The following is a 17,094-nucleotide window of genomic DNA, read 5'->3' on the forward strand; positions in this document are numbered from 1 at the left end:
GATACCATGATACAAGCACAAGAGGAGGGTGTCCATCACAAAGTGGAGGAGGTGTGTTTACCTGCATAAACATTTGAAGACCATGTGAATTCCTACAATCACCTTGAGCAAACTTCCTGCAAATAACTACTTTAGCTCATTTCCATAGCACTGGATTTGCAGAAGGTGGCTTTACTGTAAGCTGTTTACAAATGTTATCAAAAGCTCTCAGTTTGAGTCAAAAAAGTATATGCAAGTTAAGAAAGCAACACCAATTTCTTGAGCCTTAAATTGCACTACAAAGGTGGCAACAGATGTGGCCAAAATTAAACAGAAAGGTCAAATTAACTGATTGCTTAATGCCATTTCAATTCTTGGATATACTTAAAGAAAACACAGGCAACATTCCGCTTATGACCTGTAGGTACAATTTGTACATTGCACATATTTGAGTTTTGGGGCAGTCATCTCATTCTTTCAGAGATTCCAGATGTGAATTTTCAGCTTATTCATAACATGAACACATTAAACATTTATGAGCAAACTTCAGCTTTACTTGGTTTTACACTCCAGGCGACTTCCTGAAGAGATAGGAAACAGGAAGTTGGGGCAGGAAACGAAGGTCACTGATTTCATGTCTCAATGAGGGCTAACAAGGTTTCAGGTGCACCAGAACAGCATTGTTGTTTCTTTTGGGGTGGAAAAAGGGGCAAAGAGGGGGAGGAGAAATTCTTTAAAAGTTCAATATTGTTAGATTGTTCTTTCATACTAAAAAGACAAAACAGTATGCACATAATAGTAACAAAAAGCTAAAGCAGACCACTGTTGATGTTAACTACAGATCAAGACACTTTTTAAGGCCCTGCTTTGCAACTTAGAAGTTTTCTCCACGTATTAGGCAGGATGAGATTGAGCATCAATTTATTACTCAATCTCCAGTGCACAGCATTTGGCAACACCTGTACATTTGCGAAAGAGGTTTAAAGCATGAGGTGAAGATCTACTTTGCACTTATTAGCATTCTGAATCTCAAATAAGCTACTGAAGCCAAGTGAGCTATTGTGAAACAACAGCAATATGGTTCCATGCAGGATCATGTTCTCCAGACAACAGTGTTTAGGTATTTCCACTGGAATAAATGCATGAAATCAACTCAATCTAATTTAGTGCTTATTTCAATTAATTTGATCACTTTACAAGGATGAAATGACCATCTTTGCTGCAGTGGCACAGTGTCAGAACACGCTGTCTACAGTGGGAGTTGAGAAAATACCTGGTATGTAATTGCTCTGTGGTTCAATCCCCGCTGGAAAGTTAGTGTTCTCAGGAATGGAATGGGTGTAGTCATCCAGAGGTGGCAGCTCCGTTAGGATCTCAGTGTGCCGTGGCACGAGCACGGGAGGCAAGACTGGAAAGGCAAAATTCAGAAATCATTTGTAATCAAAATACACGATTTTGTGAGCTGAAAGGAAAAAAATAAATCTGAAACATCTAAGAGCTTCTTCAGATGTTTCAAAATCTTTTGAAACTCACCACTTCTAATACTACATTTGCACAGGTAGTTACTGGAAGAGATGGGATTCCTGAGGTGCCTTAAATAGGATTCCACATTAGCAAAGGTAAATCAACATTTTTGTCTTATTCAGTCTAAATTGCACCTGGCCAGTTGGAAACTGCTAGCAGTCCCAGAAGTGTTTGTAAACACATTTGTACAGATTTTTCAGAAACTTTACTATTATAAACTTTCAGGGATACGATCTCAAAAAGGATCTTGTATTTCTATCAAGAGAGGCCATCACCTTTCTCTTATTTTTCACTTAAAACATTACGCTGAACAAACACAAACAGACGCTGCCACGGAAAGTCAGAAGCAGTCCTCCTACCTGGCGTCTCCACTCTCTGGTAGTGGTAAGGGTTCACACACACTTCATCCTTTTTAAGATTAAAAGCATATTCACAGTTCTCAATAGCCTTAAGCTCGTGGTGGCTGTGGAGGTCTGGCCAGCGCCACAGGCGGCAGTAAATGACATGTGGCAGTCCCTTGCGGTGAGACACCTGCAGACGGCCATCGAGCGATCTGCGGGGGAGAGATGTGGAGAAGCATTTACAGACTGTGCTGCCTCGGCCCCTCCACCAGCACAGCACACACACACGGGCAGCTCACTCTCAGAATGAGTGCCCTGACTCTGCTGGTGACATTCGTACTCTAGTTAAAAAGGCTTCAGTTGCAATGGAAATGATCGTATCAAGCAATGCCAGCTCATTCTTGAGCTGCTCAGATTATTGCCAGTGAGTTTAGAGTTCATTAAAAGCCACTTATGTCCAACCAAGTATATAGAATGATTGCTTCATATATTTTTTTTTAAATGCAGAAGACAGTTGTTAAAAATAGAACCACACACTTTATGGTCCCCTCCACTGCTAAAGGCACCTCAAGGCTTTGCTGTGGTATGGATGCCTTACGGTTTTAAGCATAAGAACTCCCACAGGACTGCGAATAAGCCTATAAGCAGTCAGCTGCCCAAGTGATCCACATGGCAGTGTAACTGCAATGCAAAAAACATGAATGCACATCTTGTAAGGGCTGTACAGTTTATCTTCTTCACTTCATCTGCCTTGCTACCAGCTGAAAATGTTTTGCTAGTTTTAAGACAGACTGCATATGCTTACACAAATGCAGATGTTTATGATTGTTATGGGATGGGAGACAAACCTCAATACACAAATCAAGTAATGTGACATGAAAAAATAAAGACCCTGCTTAGAATTTGCCCACCATTAACAACTGAAGAATTTACAAACAATTCTTTAGTAGCTCGTATCTGAGCCAATTAGTAAGACTTAACTGAAAGCTTGTGGCATACAAAGCAGTTTAAACACTTTGTAAGATTAGGTCTAAAGAATTAAGTTTTCTAACTTTGTTAATATAAATACCAAATCACATTAGAGCTTGCATTTAACAAGTCTTCCCATTCTTTCAATAGCACTGGCATGAAAAAGGAGTATTTGTAGAATTAAGAGTTTCGTTGGTCAAAACATCAGCTGTGAACACACTGATTTCTACACTGGCAAGGAAATACTCAAAAAGCTGTACCATGAGAGGCCAAGGAATCATTTCAGTCTATTTTATAGCTAAAGCATCCCATTACAGACCCTCCAAAGCCAATCCCTCCCACAAGATTTTTATGATGCGAGAGAGGGCAGAATATTCACCTGGTTTGTTCAGAGAAGCTGTAAAGGCCTGTTGTATCCCACTGATCTATCGTGTTTGGTGTACTCAGTCCCCAAATTTCAGAGCAAGTGCTGTGCATAAATTGAAAACAAAAACAAAAAATTGATATGAATATGGAACATGGTTATTCAAAACACCATGATGTCAAACATGGAAAAATGTACAGAATACTTCCTTTCACATAGAAGATAGAGCACTGTTAGAATGGCATTTAAACAGACATTTCATGCTATATTTTCTATATGAAGGAGGCTATCAAAATGGAACAAGTGATTCAAGGTAAATGATAAATGTTTTTAAAGGTGAACAAGTTCTCAAGTTTTAAGTAATTGATACAGTTACAATGTTCCTTAAAACAGGCAAAACTTCCTCAGCCTAGTTCTTTACAAAATTCAATTTTAAAAAGTAATTTCTGGGTTGGGTTGGGGTTTTTTTGTTTTTGTTTGTTTCTAAACATAAACTGCCCTAAGACTTCACACAAAGGCCAGGTGTATCCAAAATTGAACATCACAATCTTAAATTTAAGTACCAACACTTCAGCTTTAATCTCATTTTCCATGTATACACTAATTTGCTGCTATTCCGAAAAATGGAAATTCAAACTCTAATGAAAAACACATTATAGCTGATATTTAACTGTTTTCTGTACTCTCCTTGATTAAACAGCTAAATATTCTTTCACACAGTATACAAAACATAATGTTTAACACAGTTTTACAGTGTAGTATCTTTAGGATTCAACTATCACATAATAACTTTAATTACTAAATCAAGCAAGACAAAGGAAAAACAACTAAACCTTTACCAAACTGGTTTGAGGAGCAGATCACAATGGGAAAGATAAAAGAACATTCAGTCAGAGACACAAACTAAAGCAGAGGCAGATTTAAACAAAGTAAGGAAAACAAACAGCTCAGGATTATAAACGGGCAGCAGACTGTCAGAAGTATAAATGAAGCTCAGTTCTATAACACACTTGCTCAGTGACCACTGAAAACAGTTTATTTCATGTAGGTAACACACAAGTAAACCTCACACCTCAGAAATTAGGATAATTTGGTTCACAAGCAACTGGAATCTCTGCTTCCTAATTATGCAGCCTGAAGCTCAGCTGGCTGCTACATTACCTTTAGAATTAACAGCCTCTGAAAAGTTGCAACATGAAGAATCCAAGGTCACCCAACTTCTGATTTTAAATATAAGCATCAAAATTTAAATTACCAGGTTTAGCTGATACACTCAAGTTTGGATTGTGTGCTTAAGAAAAGTGAGGTTGGTGTTTTTACTCCGCATTACACAGGGAAAGTTCATTAGTCTTACAAAACTAGAGCAGACAGCACATCACTGGACTTGAAATCACTTTCAGGGCTGACAACCACCTCAATTCCACAGTGACTTTTAATGAAACCTAAGTGTTGGCAACTGGTGAGGGCAGTGAATGGGTTTTGCTTTCTTCTTGCCTCTACCACCCACCTCATTTCTAATGCCCTCCCAGTGAGCCTGAAATGTGCATGCCAGCGAGAAGCAACCCAAGTCAGTAAACTGGCTATCTGACCAGAGAACAAACACAGCCAAAAATACATGTTTTGAGTTACTTTTCAATCAGATCACTTCTATTCCCTGTAGTTATGTGAGCACTACAAGAAAAGGAGAATGTAACTGTGGGCGGCAACGGCCTGCTTTTATCACAAATAAATATATTTTTGATGTATTACTGTTTATAGGTGCAAATAAAATCTTGTACTAGATAACTCTGCCTAGTAGAGAGCAGCAGAGAGCCAGAGATGCAGGCCCACTCTCTGGCACAGATCCAACTCTTCAGAAAAGTCAACCATCCTGAACAAATTGCATCCACACTGGACTCAAGCAGCATCATAGCTGTCCAGAATGGGTGGGCAAGGAGGGATGCCCATGGTTGCATCAGCAAGGCCTGCAGCCTCTCTTTTCCACATTCCTAAGATGTGGTCAGAACTGGGGACCACCAGAAGCTTTGCAGGGATTGAAGCAGTTGCCCTGAAGACACACAGGCAGGCTGTGGGACACCAGGGAGCATCTCTGCACTGCACTGTGTCCTTAAATATGCACCACTACTGCTCGTAAGACAGATCACCCTGTACATGCAATTAGAAGAACAATCAGCAGACACAAAGCCTGCTGCATATTAATTGACACAGTGAGCTCTGACAGCTCACTACCTCTGAGCCATGGATCCTTCATACAAAGCACTGCTCCAAAGCTGACGCTGTCACACAGATCATATGTTCCCAAAATTGTGGGGTGCATCACTGGTGTAAGCATCACATGCCACGCATTTGGTTCACAGGGCTTTTAATACAGTAAAATTACAATCTCATAGCCCTTGACAAAACAAGATGCACAGGAACAGTATTTTATATTGCTAACCTCTTCTCTCTATAAATATTCAAAGCATATTCCACAACCTACAGAAAGATAAACAGTATCCTGAAGTATCCTGACTTTGTGAGAGAGCCACAGCTTGGAATGAAGCTCAAAACACCATGGAGGGAGGACAGGGCAGGAGGCAAAGAAGAGTGACCAGTCAGAGTAGCAAAACTGCCCCAAAGTCATCAGTTTACATGACATGCTGTCTTCTGGGACGCATATCTGCTTAGAGCTGGGATTAGTATTACTGTTTTATTCTCCCATCTGCACCAGGACTATACCTAAACTCCAATAATGCACAATCAAACACAGAAGAAAGAGCCTGCAGGAAATCATTCCATATGATCAATGAAACCAGTTCAACAAAGCTTTTACTGTTTGCTGGAAGAAATGTCTAAAGAAATAAAGAGGTTTCTCTACTTCCTGCTGACATAAAAGATCCATTGCCTACAAGGTGCAAGACTGTCCCCTCATCACGTCAACCAAGCAATAAATCAAGACTCTTAAAATTCAGAGACACGCGCACTAGATCAAAACTAAATTCCTCACAACCCTAAAAACCATACCTCATACACAGTACTTCCATGGAAAGCTACAGTATGTTTATTCATACACAAGCCCTCGACTGACAGAGGGCAGGCATGTCTACTTATACCTGAAAGGTGGTGCTGCAAAGGTGACTGAATTCTGAAAGATGTTTTAACCAACACTAAAACCATCTGAAAATGAGACAGGAGGTACAGATTTTTAGTAGTGCAGAATTACTGCCTCAAAATAAACAGGAATCACTCACTCCTAAATCTACCTTTCTGAGGCATCCAAACTCCTGTGCGATGCAAAGAGTCCTTCCCCTGCCTTAGTCCATAAAGGTTTCAGGAGAATCAAGTACTAACATCTGTACTCATAAGTCAGGCCTGGTCTGGAAATATTCCCAGGCCCTGGAACACGATCACGTATGCTAGAAAGCAGCTAGGACATTCCCCAGCACCAGGCTGTGCCAATTACTGCTCTCCCACACAATTCCCAGGTCTGTGAGTCGCACACCATCAGGAGCCACTCACACTGGACAATTCAGAGGCAGCTCCCCTGCTCTGCTAGCTAAGGGTTGAAGAGAATGGACAAGGCAGTCCTGAGCAGTTGGACAGTGCCTGGGAGTGTTCCCAGGCACATTTAATTTATTAAGAGGGAGGCAGCCAAGATGTATCATCATTTCACCCTCTGTAAGCACTCAAGCTGAAGCCTGGAAGCACACTTCAGGCTTTGTATTTTACCAAACAAGGGGGTTTGGTTTTGAACTCGCTGTACATTGTATCACTGGTAAGCCATCACTGTTTTCAAAATATAATTTGGCTTCTGTGTCACTGTACCTAAATCTTCCCTGTGCAGACAGTGTTTAAATATACTCCAACACACAAGTTCAAAGCCCATGTACTTCCTCTCTCCTTTCATTCCAAAGAGTACTTTCACTGCTGTTCCTGAAACAATTTGTTGACAGAAACAAGTCAACATTTGGTCAACAATACAAAAGCTAATTTTTTATCTTTTCAACACTTTCCTACAGCAGCTCCCAATAGTAAATCACCATTTTCTGTGGCCTTTAGCACTCTGTGCTTGAACGGTAGATTGTTACTTTTGCAGATCCCACAAGTAAGTGAATTTATTATAAGGGACTTCAGGGATATAAAGCACCGATTTGGCTCAGTTTCCCAGGTGATGTGGATGTCTAACAAGAGAGAACTGTTTTCTAGAGAAAGGAGAAATGCTGAAAAAATGTTTGGAAGGAGTAAGAACTGCTCTTTGAGAGCCAGGTACTTTTAGGGAAAAGTCCAAATCCAGCAGGCATGTGGTTAAGCTGCTACACACTAAACCAGGGACAACTGGGGTTTGGGACTCTTTAGGACTGAGTGGAGGACTGATGCAGTAAAGAAAGGATCAGACAAGTTTATACATGGTGGAATCAAAGGTACTTCTGTCAGAATCTTTCCCTGAATGGAAAGGGTTGTAAGAGCTGGTGTTTCAACCTGACTTTTTATCTGCTTCTAAGGAGCATCATCTCATATGATACTGTGCAATTCTGGCAAGAAGAACCTTTAATGTGGCTATCAGCATGCACCAGTACACAGTATGCCTTCACTTCTTCCATTTCATCATTTCCTTTAACAGGAAAATTTGAGTTCCGAAAAACCTGTACTCTGGGCAAAAAATTACCTACACAGCAACGAGCTGTAGCAAGGCTTCACAACTTTCACACAAGATGCCAAAACTGACTGTCTATATTCAGTAAGACAGAAAACATTGACGTACACAAGAAAAATGTGGACACAGGAAAATCCCAACTATTGAAGATAATCTGAAAGTATTTGTATTGCCTTGTCTACATGGCACAGATGATGTTTCCAGTCATTATCCCACTACCTTAAGTGGAGTAACAGTTAAGTGCAAGTGTGCTACAAAAACTGGACTATCAAGTCTAGGTGCAAATACAAAAAAATAATTGATCTGCCCATGACAAATGAACATGGACAACCAGTTTGTGCTACACTCATGAGTAAGCAATAAAATCGTTTTAATGTAGTGTATGTCTACCAGACAAACAATGTCCCTATCAAAATCCATAACAACAAAAAAACCTGCTACATGAATGATCTAGTTTAAAGAAATGCACTGTACTGATCTTCATGAGTCCAAAAATACGCATGGACCTCTTATCAGCTGGAACACACTGCCCACAACCAAGTTCTTGCATTTGACATGATTAGGTGGCAAAGAACACTGCAGGAGGACACTGCACAGGGCAAGATGATCTCTGACAGCACAACCTCATCTCAGTGAACACAGAAAGACATTTGCATCTTGTCTTGCAGCAGCAATTCCAAACTAGAAACATCAGCAATTGGAGATGTATATACACAGATCAATCCACAATCCCCTCAACTCATGTCCAGATGCCAACTATTAAAGCCTACTGGTACTCAGCACAGGCTGCTTAATTAGGATCAGTTTCTCAACACAGTTAAAAGCCAGATGTACTGATTCACAGATCCAAGCAAGTATGTGCAAGTATAGTCCAGATATTCATGGCCACAGCACCAACAAGCTGTTGTCTACACACAGCACTGCACATACTCCAAGACATCCCTGCAGCTTCCCCAAGAGCATTTGCAAGGTAGGAGATACAAACAGTGATAAAGGTAATACATCTTGTCAACAATACGTTTAAAGAGATGTTTATTTGAGGCTGCACCTGAAAAACCTGAAGGCAGCAGAGTTTTAATCAGTATTCGGTGTGCACCAAAACTATCACTCAGAGTGCTTGGGTTGATCTAGGTATATTATAGGTTGTTGCTATTATGAATTTATTACCATTTTTTACTGAGAAACAGAATGAACAAATAACTATCCTACCACTATTTACAGTGTTGGCAATGCTGTGTGCTTAAGGTACTTTTTGTACTGAATGAAGTGCTTGCAACAAGTAAAACATCAGATGAAAGCAGGCAGAGCCACTTCAAAGATATTTAGATATGTAGTACCAGAAACTCTATGAAGAAGTTGTTAAATATTGTCACAATTCATATATAACTGAAGTTACATATTTTTTCTTCGAAGTCTTGCAAGGTGGAACAGCTCTAAAAGAGCTAAAAGGCACTGAGTTCAGTCAGCAGCTTCCTCTTTACCTGAAGTGGTAGCACTAGAAATATAACAAATTAAACCTGAAATGCAAATACCACTGTGTTAGTCAAAGCCCGCATTAGACAGAAAATATTATAGAAATGGTCTTGGACATTTAATTTGCTTATTTGTGAAGTATTACACTGAGCCCCTAATATCCTTCCTGAATCTTTGACATCCTTCAGAATCTGCAGCCACTAACAAGTCTGCCAAGTTCATGTTCAAGGCAATCTTCTCCATTTGCCTTTCTCCTGCATCTTATAATCATGAGCCTTTCTCCCATTGAATCTAATTTGTCTACCCCTACATTTTCTGAGGCTTTTGTAATGCTGGAGCTGTGGCTGAAATGAAAAATAATTTCAGCAGTCTTTGACAGTACTCCATTTATCTGTTTTAAAATGGGAGATGATAATCAAAGTCAGTTTTCCAATTCTAGAATTCTCATGCAAAGTCTTCCCTACAGAAGTGAGCCTGACACTGCTTTTCACTCTGTTTTTACTCAAAGACTAAACAAGAAAAAACACAATAAAAAAAATTATTAGATTTTTGCTTGAATTTGAGAAGTTACTTATACAAGTACACAGGCACCTTTATGTCAACTTAACATTTACTAGGCTTACTAGGTTATTTTGTCAAGTAGGCAGAAAATTTGCTTCAAGAGCTACACCAAACTATCCAAATTGGAGATGGAGCAGTAAGGCATGACCATCAGACTTATGGAATCCCACTTTCTCATAATAAATGGGCAATGCCAAAGCTTTAGCATTGCTCATGGATGCCTCTGTAAAAGTTACCTGAGAAAACAGGTTGAAGCCTGCAAACTTGAGATCTGTACTTCGTGCATAAGATCTGTACCTTTCTTCAAAAAAAAAAAAAAAAAAATCATTCTTGCTATGTAATGTCTTAGATCCAAGACTTCAGAGCAATGCAGCGAGCAGGAAACAAAGGCAGGAGCACCACAGCACTGACTCAGCCTCCAATTTATCACTGGGGTGGGCACACTGAAGCTGCACTCTTGTGAATACACTGCCCATGACACTCCACTGATTCCACCTTTGAGAAAAGGACAAGTGAATTGATGTATGGAAGAACAATCCTTCCTCTCATGCAAGTTACATTCTTCCTGATGAAACTGAGATTCAAGAACAGCTAAGGACAAGCCTTTGGATCTAGTTTAGAAATGGTCTCAAAGTCTTCATTAACAGGAAAGACTGAATTGAAAGGCTTAGGTGTAACAGAGATTAAACTAAGTCAGCAGTTTAAAAAGTTCGCTGGCTTACATATATACATGAATATTGCACTCAGCACAGACAGTTCCTACCAAACCTGCCTGATCATGGTTTCCTTAATTCTGGGTTTCAAATGAAAATATGTGTAACTGCTTTTATATTCTGATTTGATAGTCCTTCCTGTATACTGACAACAAGCACTTTTCCCTATTACAGCCTAAAATGCCTACAAACCAGAGAGGAGCAATGCTAATTATATTACTTGTCTGTCCAAGTAGCATTTCAGCTAGCTGTATAGCCAACTGAACAAACACACTCTAAAATGCAGTCTGGGTGACCTAAGTGCCTCTACTACTGAAATGCACATTGCTTATGTTTCTTTTCCCCACGCTGGGGGTGACAGGGGAAAGGTTACTTACATTATGCTCACTTAGGAAAGACTAAAACAACCTGCAATATGGACATGAATGCTAAGTTCCTTTCATGATGTATCAACCATACTCCTCCTTCAAATTATTTTGCATCCCTGCAGAACTGATCAATGTTTTCACTTGCATCTCCCACATCCCATATTACAGTGACATGAGGTCATCTGCTCACTTAAGTGTACAGAACCAGACACATACATTCATCAAGTGGAGTGACTCAAAACTACAGCAGTTCATTCCTGCTTGTAAATGACATCAAGTTACAGAGGTCCTGATGTCATTCTCTTGCAACAGAAAATGTAAAGATTCAGTAATTCAGTATAAAATAATGATTTCTCTTCCAATCACCTGCTAGAGAGATGAGCCAATAACTTAACAAATGCCACATGAAAACCACAGGTATGAATTATTTCTGAAAATTATCTACACTGCTCTGTGGTGGCACTTCCTTCTAAGAGGAGCTGAACTAAGGTTGTTCCATGGAGACAATCCTGTGATAGACCCTGGGGTAGAAAAGCAGACTCCTAGACAAATTCTGTTAAGGGGCAGTACTAGCAACCAGAGTAAATGAATGTTTACATGTATTAACATATAACTATAGGTGGATAGTTTAGGTAAGTTACAGGTAGTTTGCCACCAGAATCTCCCATTCTTCAAAGCAGAAACAGAGCCTGGCAAGTCTAGGACAAGGATATTAAGTAATGTCTTATAAAGCCCTGGACTGACTCTTGCAGAACTGAAAGCACAGATTTACCTCTCAACACAAACTAAACAAAACAAGAGTGAAAGTGTGGGCTAGGCATTGAGCATCTACAACCAGGAGTGCTTCCTCAACTGTCTCTTAGGTGTACCCCTTAAATTGACTGATTTAAGCAACTGGCCTTATATAGTTATTAAATGTAATTTAAAAAACAGTTTTTCCTCCTTCCCCAGAATGCAAAAGCAGCCCTTTACGCTTCAAGCAGAAGACACAGATTACTTGCTGAAAACTCTAACACTACCTTATCTCCCTGCTTCCCTCCAGCCCACATGCACACTCAGGACACACTACAGCCAAGAAAGGTACTTTTATGTATGTGCATATTTAGTGGAATATAAATCAGGAACCATTACACAACCTCTCATCTTTCAGAATGCTTTTACGAATAAAGTTTACATAGAATTTTATAAAGTGTATTCAAAACCATTACATCAAATACAAAATGCAGCATCTGAACCAAGGAAAATTACTTAATAGCCTTCCTTATAAATGGATGTATGCTAAAAAAATTAGCACATCAAAATAGCCAGAAAAGCAGGAGGCACAGGATGCAATTAACCTCTCTAACACTGTGGGAAAAGAAAAAAAAAAGTCATTGAATAACTCCCATTTACTTCAGATTAGAACTTCAAGGATGTCCACAGGGGACACAAAAGTGGAACGTGATATACCAAAGATACTGTTAGGAGCCCAACATTTGAGCTGCCCAGTGCTTGTTCCAGGGCCAGTTGCTAGTTTTCTCTAGTTCAGCTGACTGCCAGGCCAACAAATGATCCGGATGAACAGCATATACTTCTGTTGCTTTTCCTAAAGGCAACATCTTCCTGGTCACATGTGCCACAAACTGCCTACATAGGCAAAAGTATAGAGGTAAGGCTCTTCAAAGCACCTTATTATCCTCCCCTCTCCCAAATCCTGACATGCTAGCCCAGTGCTGTCAGACAGAATAAAGCAGCCAACAACAATCAGTGCTACCTTTATTTTTCTCTCAGTGCTAGGAGATCCTGGAAGGATAGCATCTCAAAGTTCAAGAGCAATTTTCCCAGGATGCCATGGAAACCAAACTGAAGAAAAATATGCCTTTCTTTTCTCATTGCCCATGTGGTCTGTTCAGACACAGATCCGATCAAGGAGTTTCTACTCTCTGCTCAAAGGCAAGTGGGGAGTAGAGCCTGAAAACTTCTAAATGACAAGGTCAAGCAACAGAGAGGTGGTGTCAGGACTGAGAAATAAAAGGCACACAACGCAGCTCAGCCTCCTTCAAGACTCAGCAGGGAGCTGGCCACAAGTCTTATGCTCAAAGACCAAGGATGAGGAGCATCCAAAAGCAGCCCACGGAAATCATGAGCTAACAGCTTTGTTGGGAAACTTGCCCTGCAGTTCCCTACTCTCAACCCAACATCACAGCTTTCAGCAGCTCTGCATCTCACAAACACTGAAGCAATCTGACTGGAGATAAGAAGAACCTAAGCACAGAAAAACTGTCCCAAATCAGGTTCCAAAACAGCCATCAAAACCAATCACCCCTGGATGCCCTGTATCTAGTGAAGATAAGTGTACAACAGGATTCACAATGGCAACTCTCTAAAGGCTAACCAAGGTGTGGAAGGAACCCAACAAAAAGAAGAAAAAAACTCCACAAAACAAAACCAACAATAAATAAAAACCTATTACTGTGTGAACCCACAAGCACTGAGAATGCGGAGGTTTACAACTTCAGATGGCAGTCTTGAAATAATAGCTTGGACTTCCTATGCTGTTTTCATTCATTACACTATTATATACAATAAAGGTTTCCTACCTGTTGCAGTTTCACATCTTTAGAAACCTAAACTACTCTATGCTAATATCAGGCATTGGGTTGAGATGACATCCAGTGCATTTTCACAAGCTAATGCTGTATCATTCTTTACAGACCTGAAAATCAGAAATAACCAAGGACAAAGTACCTGTATAGGAAGACCTATCCATCACAATACTGGCTGATATATCCACAACAAATTGGTTTGTTAACAGCAGACAAATCTCACAGAAGATCATACTTTCAACAGACATTAAAAAATTACCTTTATCTCAAGTTCTCTAACCACTATTAGTCACTGTAGATGTGGTGAAAGCTTTCCCCACAAGCTAACAGGTACAGCTACCAAGCAAGGGCCAAGTCAAGTTATTTTTCTCTAGAAGTCCATCATCCTCCGAGTGGGTGAGATGCTACCACTTGCATGGGCTGTTTTGCAACTGATGGACAGCTGAGAAAACATGAGATGTGTTGATTTACCTTCTCACACTACTGTGTATTTGATGTAGTGAAGGGGAGAGATTAGCCCTTCAAGGTATTTATCCACAGTCCTCAAAATGCATGTTACCTTGGCAAAAAGATTACACTTAGAACAACAGGTAAAGGATCTTTAAATACCTCATTTCAAACTGAACTTTCCTCTGGACAGCCCCTACAAATTACACACCTGTCTTAAGAAATCCAAGAAGAAAAACAGAGGTTATATGCTCTAAAGTGCTCAGTGCAGGGAGGCCACCACAATTCCAGCTGCAGCCCAAGACATGGACACCTGGCAGAAAACTGGTGAAGCAGAGAATCACTGACCTTGATCCACATCCCAAACTTAAACAAACACCAACTATTATATAGCTAAATTATAAGTGTTTCCTATAAGGAATTTCAAATCAAGTTAAAATTTGAGGCTTAGAGAAAGCTTCCCCAAGTGACACACTGAGGCAGAGAACTGAATGGTACTTGTGACATCATTGTTTGCCAAAAAAATACAAAATTATGTCTGACAATGACATCACCAACACTGACAATGCTCATATTTCATGACAAAAATAAAGAAAATTCACAACTAGCATGGAAGCCATAAAAAGCCTTGAAGAGTTGCATTGTTCAGATAGAATAAAGCAGCATTTTATTTTTAAAATACACTTTGCATGTTTTCTTAGATACTATATTGCTTTTTATGCTTTTGGTAAGGTAAAATCAAGAAGGTAATAGCCAAAGTGCCTCACTAGAAGCCTCCATTCTCCTCAGGCCCAGAAGAGAACATGGGGCCCTACAGCAGATACTGCCACCAGAAAATTGCAATATGCAGGAGACACCTCTAGAGTAAGTACCAAAGCCACTTCCTGAGCTTTGCTGACTAGAGCTTAGGCAGGAAGGATATGTCAAGGCCTTGGACAAGTCCTGAAGTCTTCGACATCTTGCTCATGATCCACACCCAAACATGCACCTGAAGACCGTGCCCACAAGTGCTCTTGCCTCACATCCAATTGCTTCATAGGTAAAACACTTTCCCAGGACATCCAACAATTTATTTTCCTCCCTCCAGTTACCAGAAGTCAGCCCTGATCTACCACCACGTGCCCTCTGCTGAGGTGGCAGCTGCTCTGCTTTCTGCCCTATGGCAGCTGAAAAGATAGGAGATTCAAAAGCTCAAGGAATATTAACATTTAAGTTAACAAGTACACGGACTTTGCCAGAAGAAAAGCTGCTTAAATCCTTCTTGGAATGTCTGTGGTTGTTGGCCAAAACATTGAGGGGTTCCCAGAGGCTCAACAAACACACTGGCACTCAACTCCAGTAAAAATGTCTTCCCATCAGTGAACAGAATTACAGAATTTTTTACATGACTGCCGTTAATGCAACTTGCACTAGGCAGAGGCGTTCTGTTTTCCTCCTATATTCCTCTAACTGAGACATACCGTGGACAGCAAATTTTTGTGTACTAACTGTGTTTAGACAAGGCATCAGTCTGTAAGACAAGTACATGATACAAACAGAACATTCAAAACTAAAACGCAAAAGAACTGAAATGTTATTTTTGTTACCGGTTTTGTGGAATTCACTGAGGTGGACACATTTGAATTCCTTTCTCTGGTATGGGTGTTAAGTTTGTATTTGAGTTGCCCCCACTGTAACAGAAGGGGATATTTATGACATAAAGAGAGTAAAGAATTATCAATGAGTCTGGGTGACTGGAGACTGTGCAGGTTTATGCAAACACTGCAAGGTTCAGAAGCCACTCCTGAAAAATGCAGCTGGAGTCCATGAGATGAACATTTGAGTAGTCTATTAGTGACAAGGCTTTTTCAGCCAAACACCTGAGTCAAAAAGCATTTCAAACACAACTTTCTGTGTCCCAAAGCTGCAAGATCAGTTTCCACATCAGTTGGTATAAGCCTTTCTTCATGTTCAAACCTTCAAAACTACAGCATGAGTTGTAATTATTTTAAGTATCAGAGGAACTCACCTTGAAGTTTTCCACAAAACTAACAAGAAGTGAAGACCAGTTCTGGAAGGTAACTCAGTAATTTAACTAAACAGTAACTTTGAAATTCTGCATTTACACAAACCTGAGTATGCTCCATTGCACCAGGCTTATCTCTACCCAGTACTCAAGAAAAGAACAAACCAAGCACTGAAAAAGTGGCCTGTTCACCTACAACTATGTGCAAAGATTCTAAGTGAAAATTTTCAGTTCTAGCTCTAAGACTTGCTTGTACATTTTGTAATGAAAAGTCACAGTTTGGAGGATCTTTTCTGCACAAAAGCTGAAGTCAGATTACTGTGCAGCACTTGTTCAAGGGGATTTCCCCAACCTCATTGTTCTTCTGCCAATTTTAAAGCATATGCAGCGAGATGTGAACTTACTCCAGCTCCCGATTGTTCTCTTGTATCCTGCCAGTCAGCCTCAAACAATGCAACATGACAGAAGCCAAAGAAAGCTGTTCATGATGAGACTGTGGCATTGTACACAGTAAATTTTAGAAGCTTCCCACCAATCAGCAGTGCAACTGAGTCAAAGTGGGAAAAAAAACGACAAGTAGTAAACAAGACATGGGAAATTACTTTTATTAAATTAGCAGGTGTACATTACAAGCAGGATTAAATCAGTAGGGAGCCTATTAACCAGCTATTTGTGTTCAAAGCTGCACCAGTAAAGGAAAACTGCAGTATGTTGTTTAGCCTATAAATTCTTCCTAGGCTCGCAGCTGAGCTACATACTTGGGAAGTTTTTCCTGTAAAATTGGGTGGGGGTTGTCAGAAAACATTCACACTAGTAAAAACAGCACTCAGGTGCTTTGTTACAGTACCAAGAAAACTAAAATGGCTAATTTCTACAGAAGACTATAATGAGAAGAATCTTCACCACACTGAATAGCTGGCCAGCTATAAAGGCATGAGTTATCACAGCAAGCTACAGAATAGTTTAGCATAGACTGGGGCTGGGTAATGACTGATTCCTTTATTGGAGAAAAAATAACTATTTATGAGATAATTTTGGGCTCAGTATTGACAATAACGCACAGTCAACATATTTTTTGGAGTGACTAATACATCTTCCTAATGGCAGCATGAACTGTCAAGATACAGGTATT

The 17,094-nt window shown here is 40.0% G+C and overlaps 1 protein-coding gene across 5 annotated transcripts in view; it reads right to left on the minus strand.

Annotated features, from left to right (window-relative positions):
* SMAD2 (SMAD family member 2) overlaps positions 1-17,094 on the minus strand; it is a 49,784-nt gene that overhangs the window by 13,319 nt on the left and 19,371 nt on the right. For 3 of the 5 annotated variants that reach the window (XM_063422082.1, XM_063422080.1, XM_063422081.1), the window contains exons 3-5: positions 3,193-3,282; positions 1,863-2,056; positions 1,253-1,387 (exon numbers count right to left, since the gene is read on the minus strand). In XM_063422082.1, coding sequence (XP_063278152.1) covers positions 1,253-1,387; positions 1,863-2,056; positions 3,193-3,282 — 419 coding nt within the window. The remainder of the gene's footprint in view (positions 1-1,252; positions 1,388-1,862; positions 2,057-3,192; positions 3,283-17,094) is intronic. The other 2 variants (XM_063422084.1, XM_063422083.1) reach the window with 1 other exon arrangement.

The sequence above is a fragment of the Prinia subflava genome, chromosome Z (genome assembly GCF_021018805.1).
Source record: "Prinia subflava isolate CZ2003 ecotype Zambia chromosome Z, Cam_Psub_1.2, whole genome shotgun sequence".
Classification (NCBI taxonomy): Eukaryota; Metazoa; Chordata; class Aves; order Passeriformes; family Cisticolidae; genus Prinia; species Prinia subflava.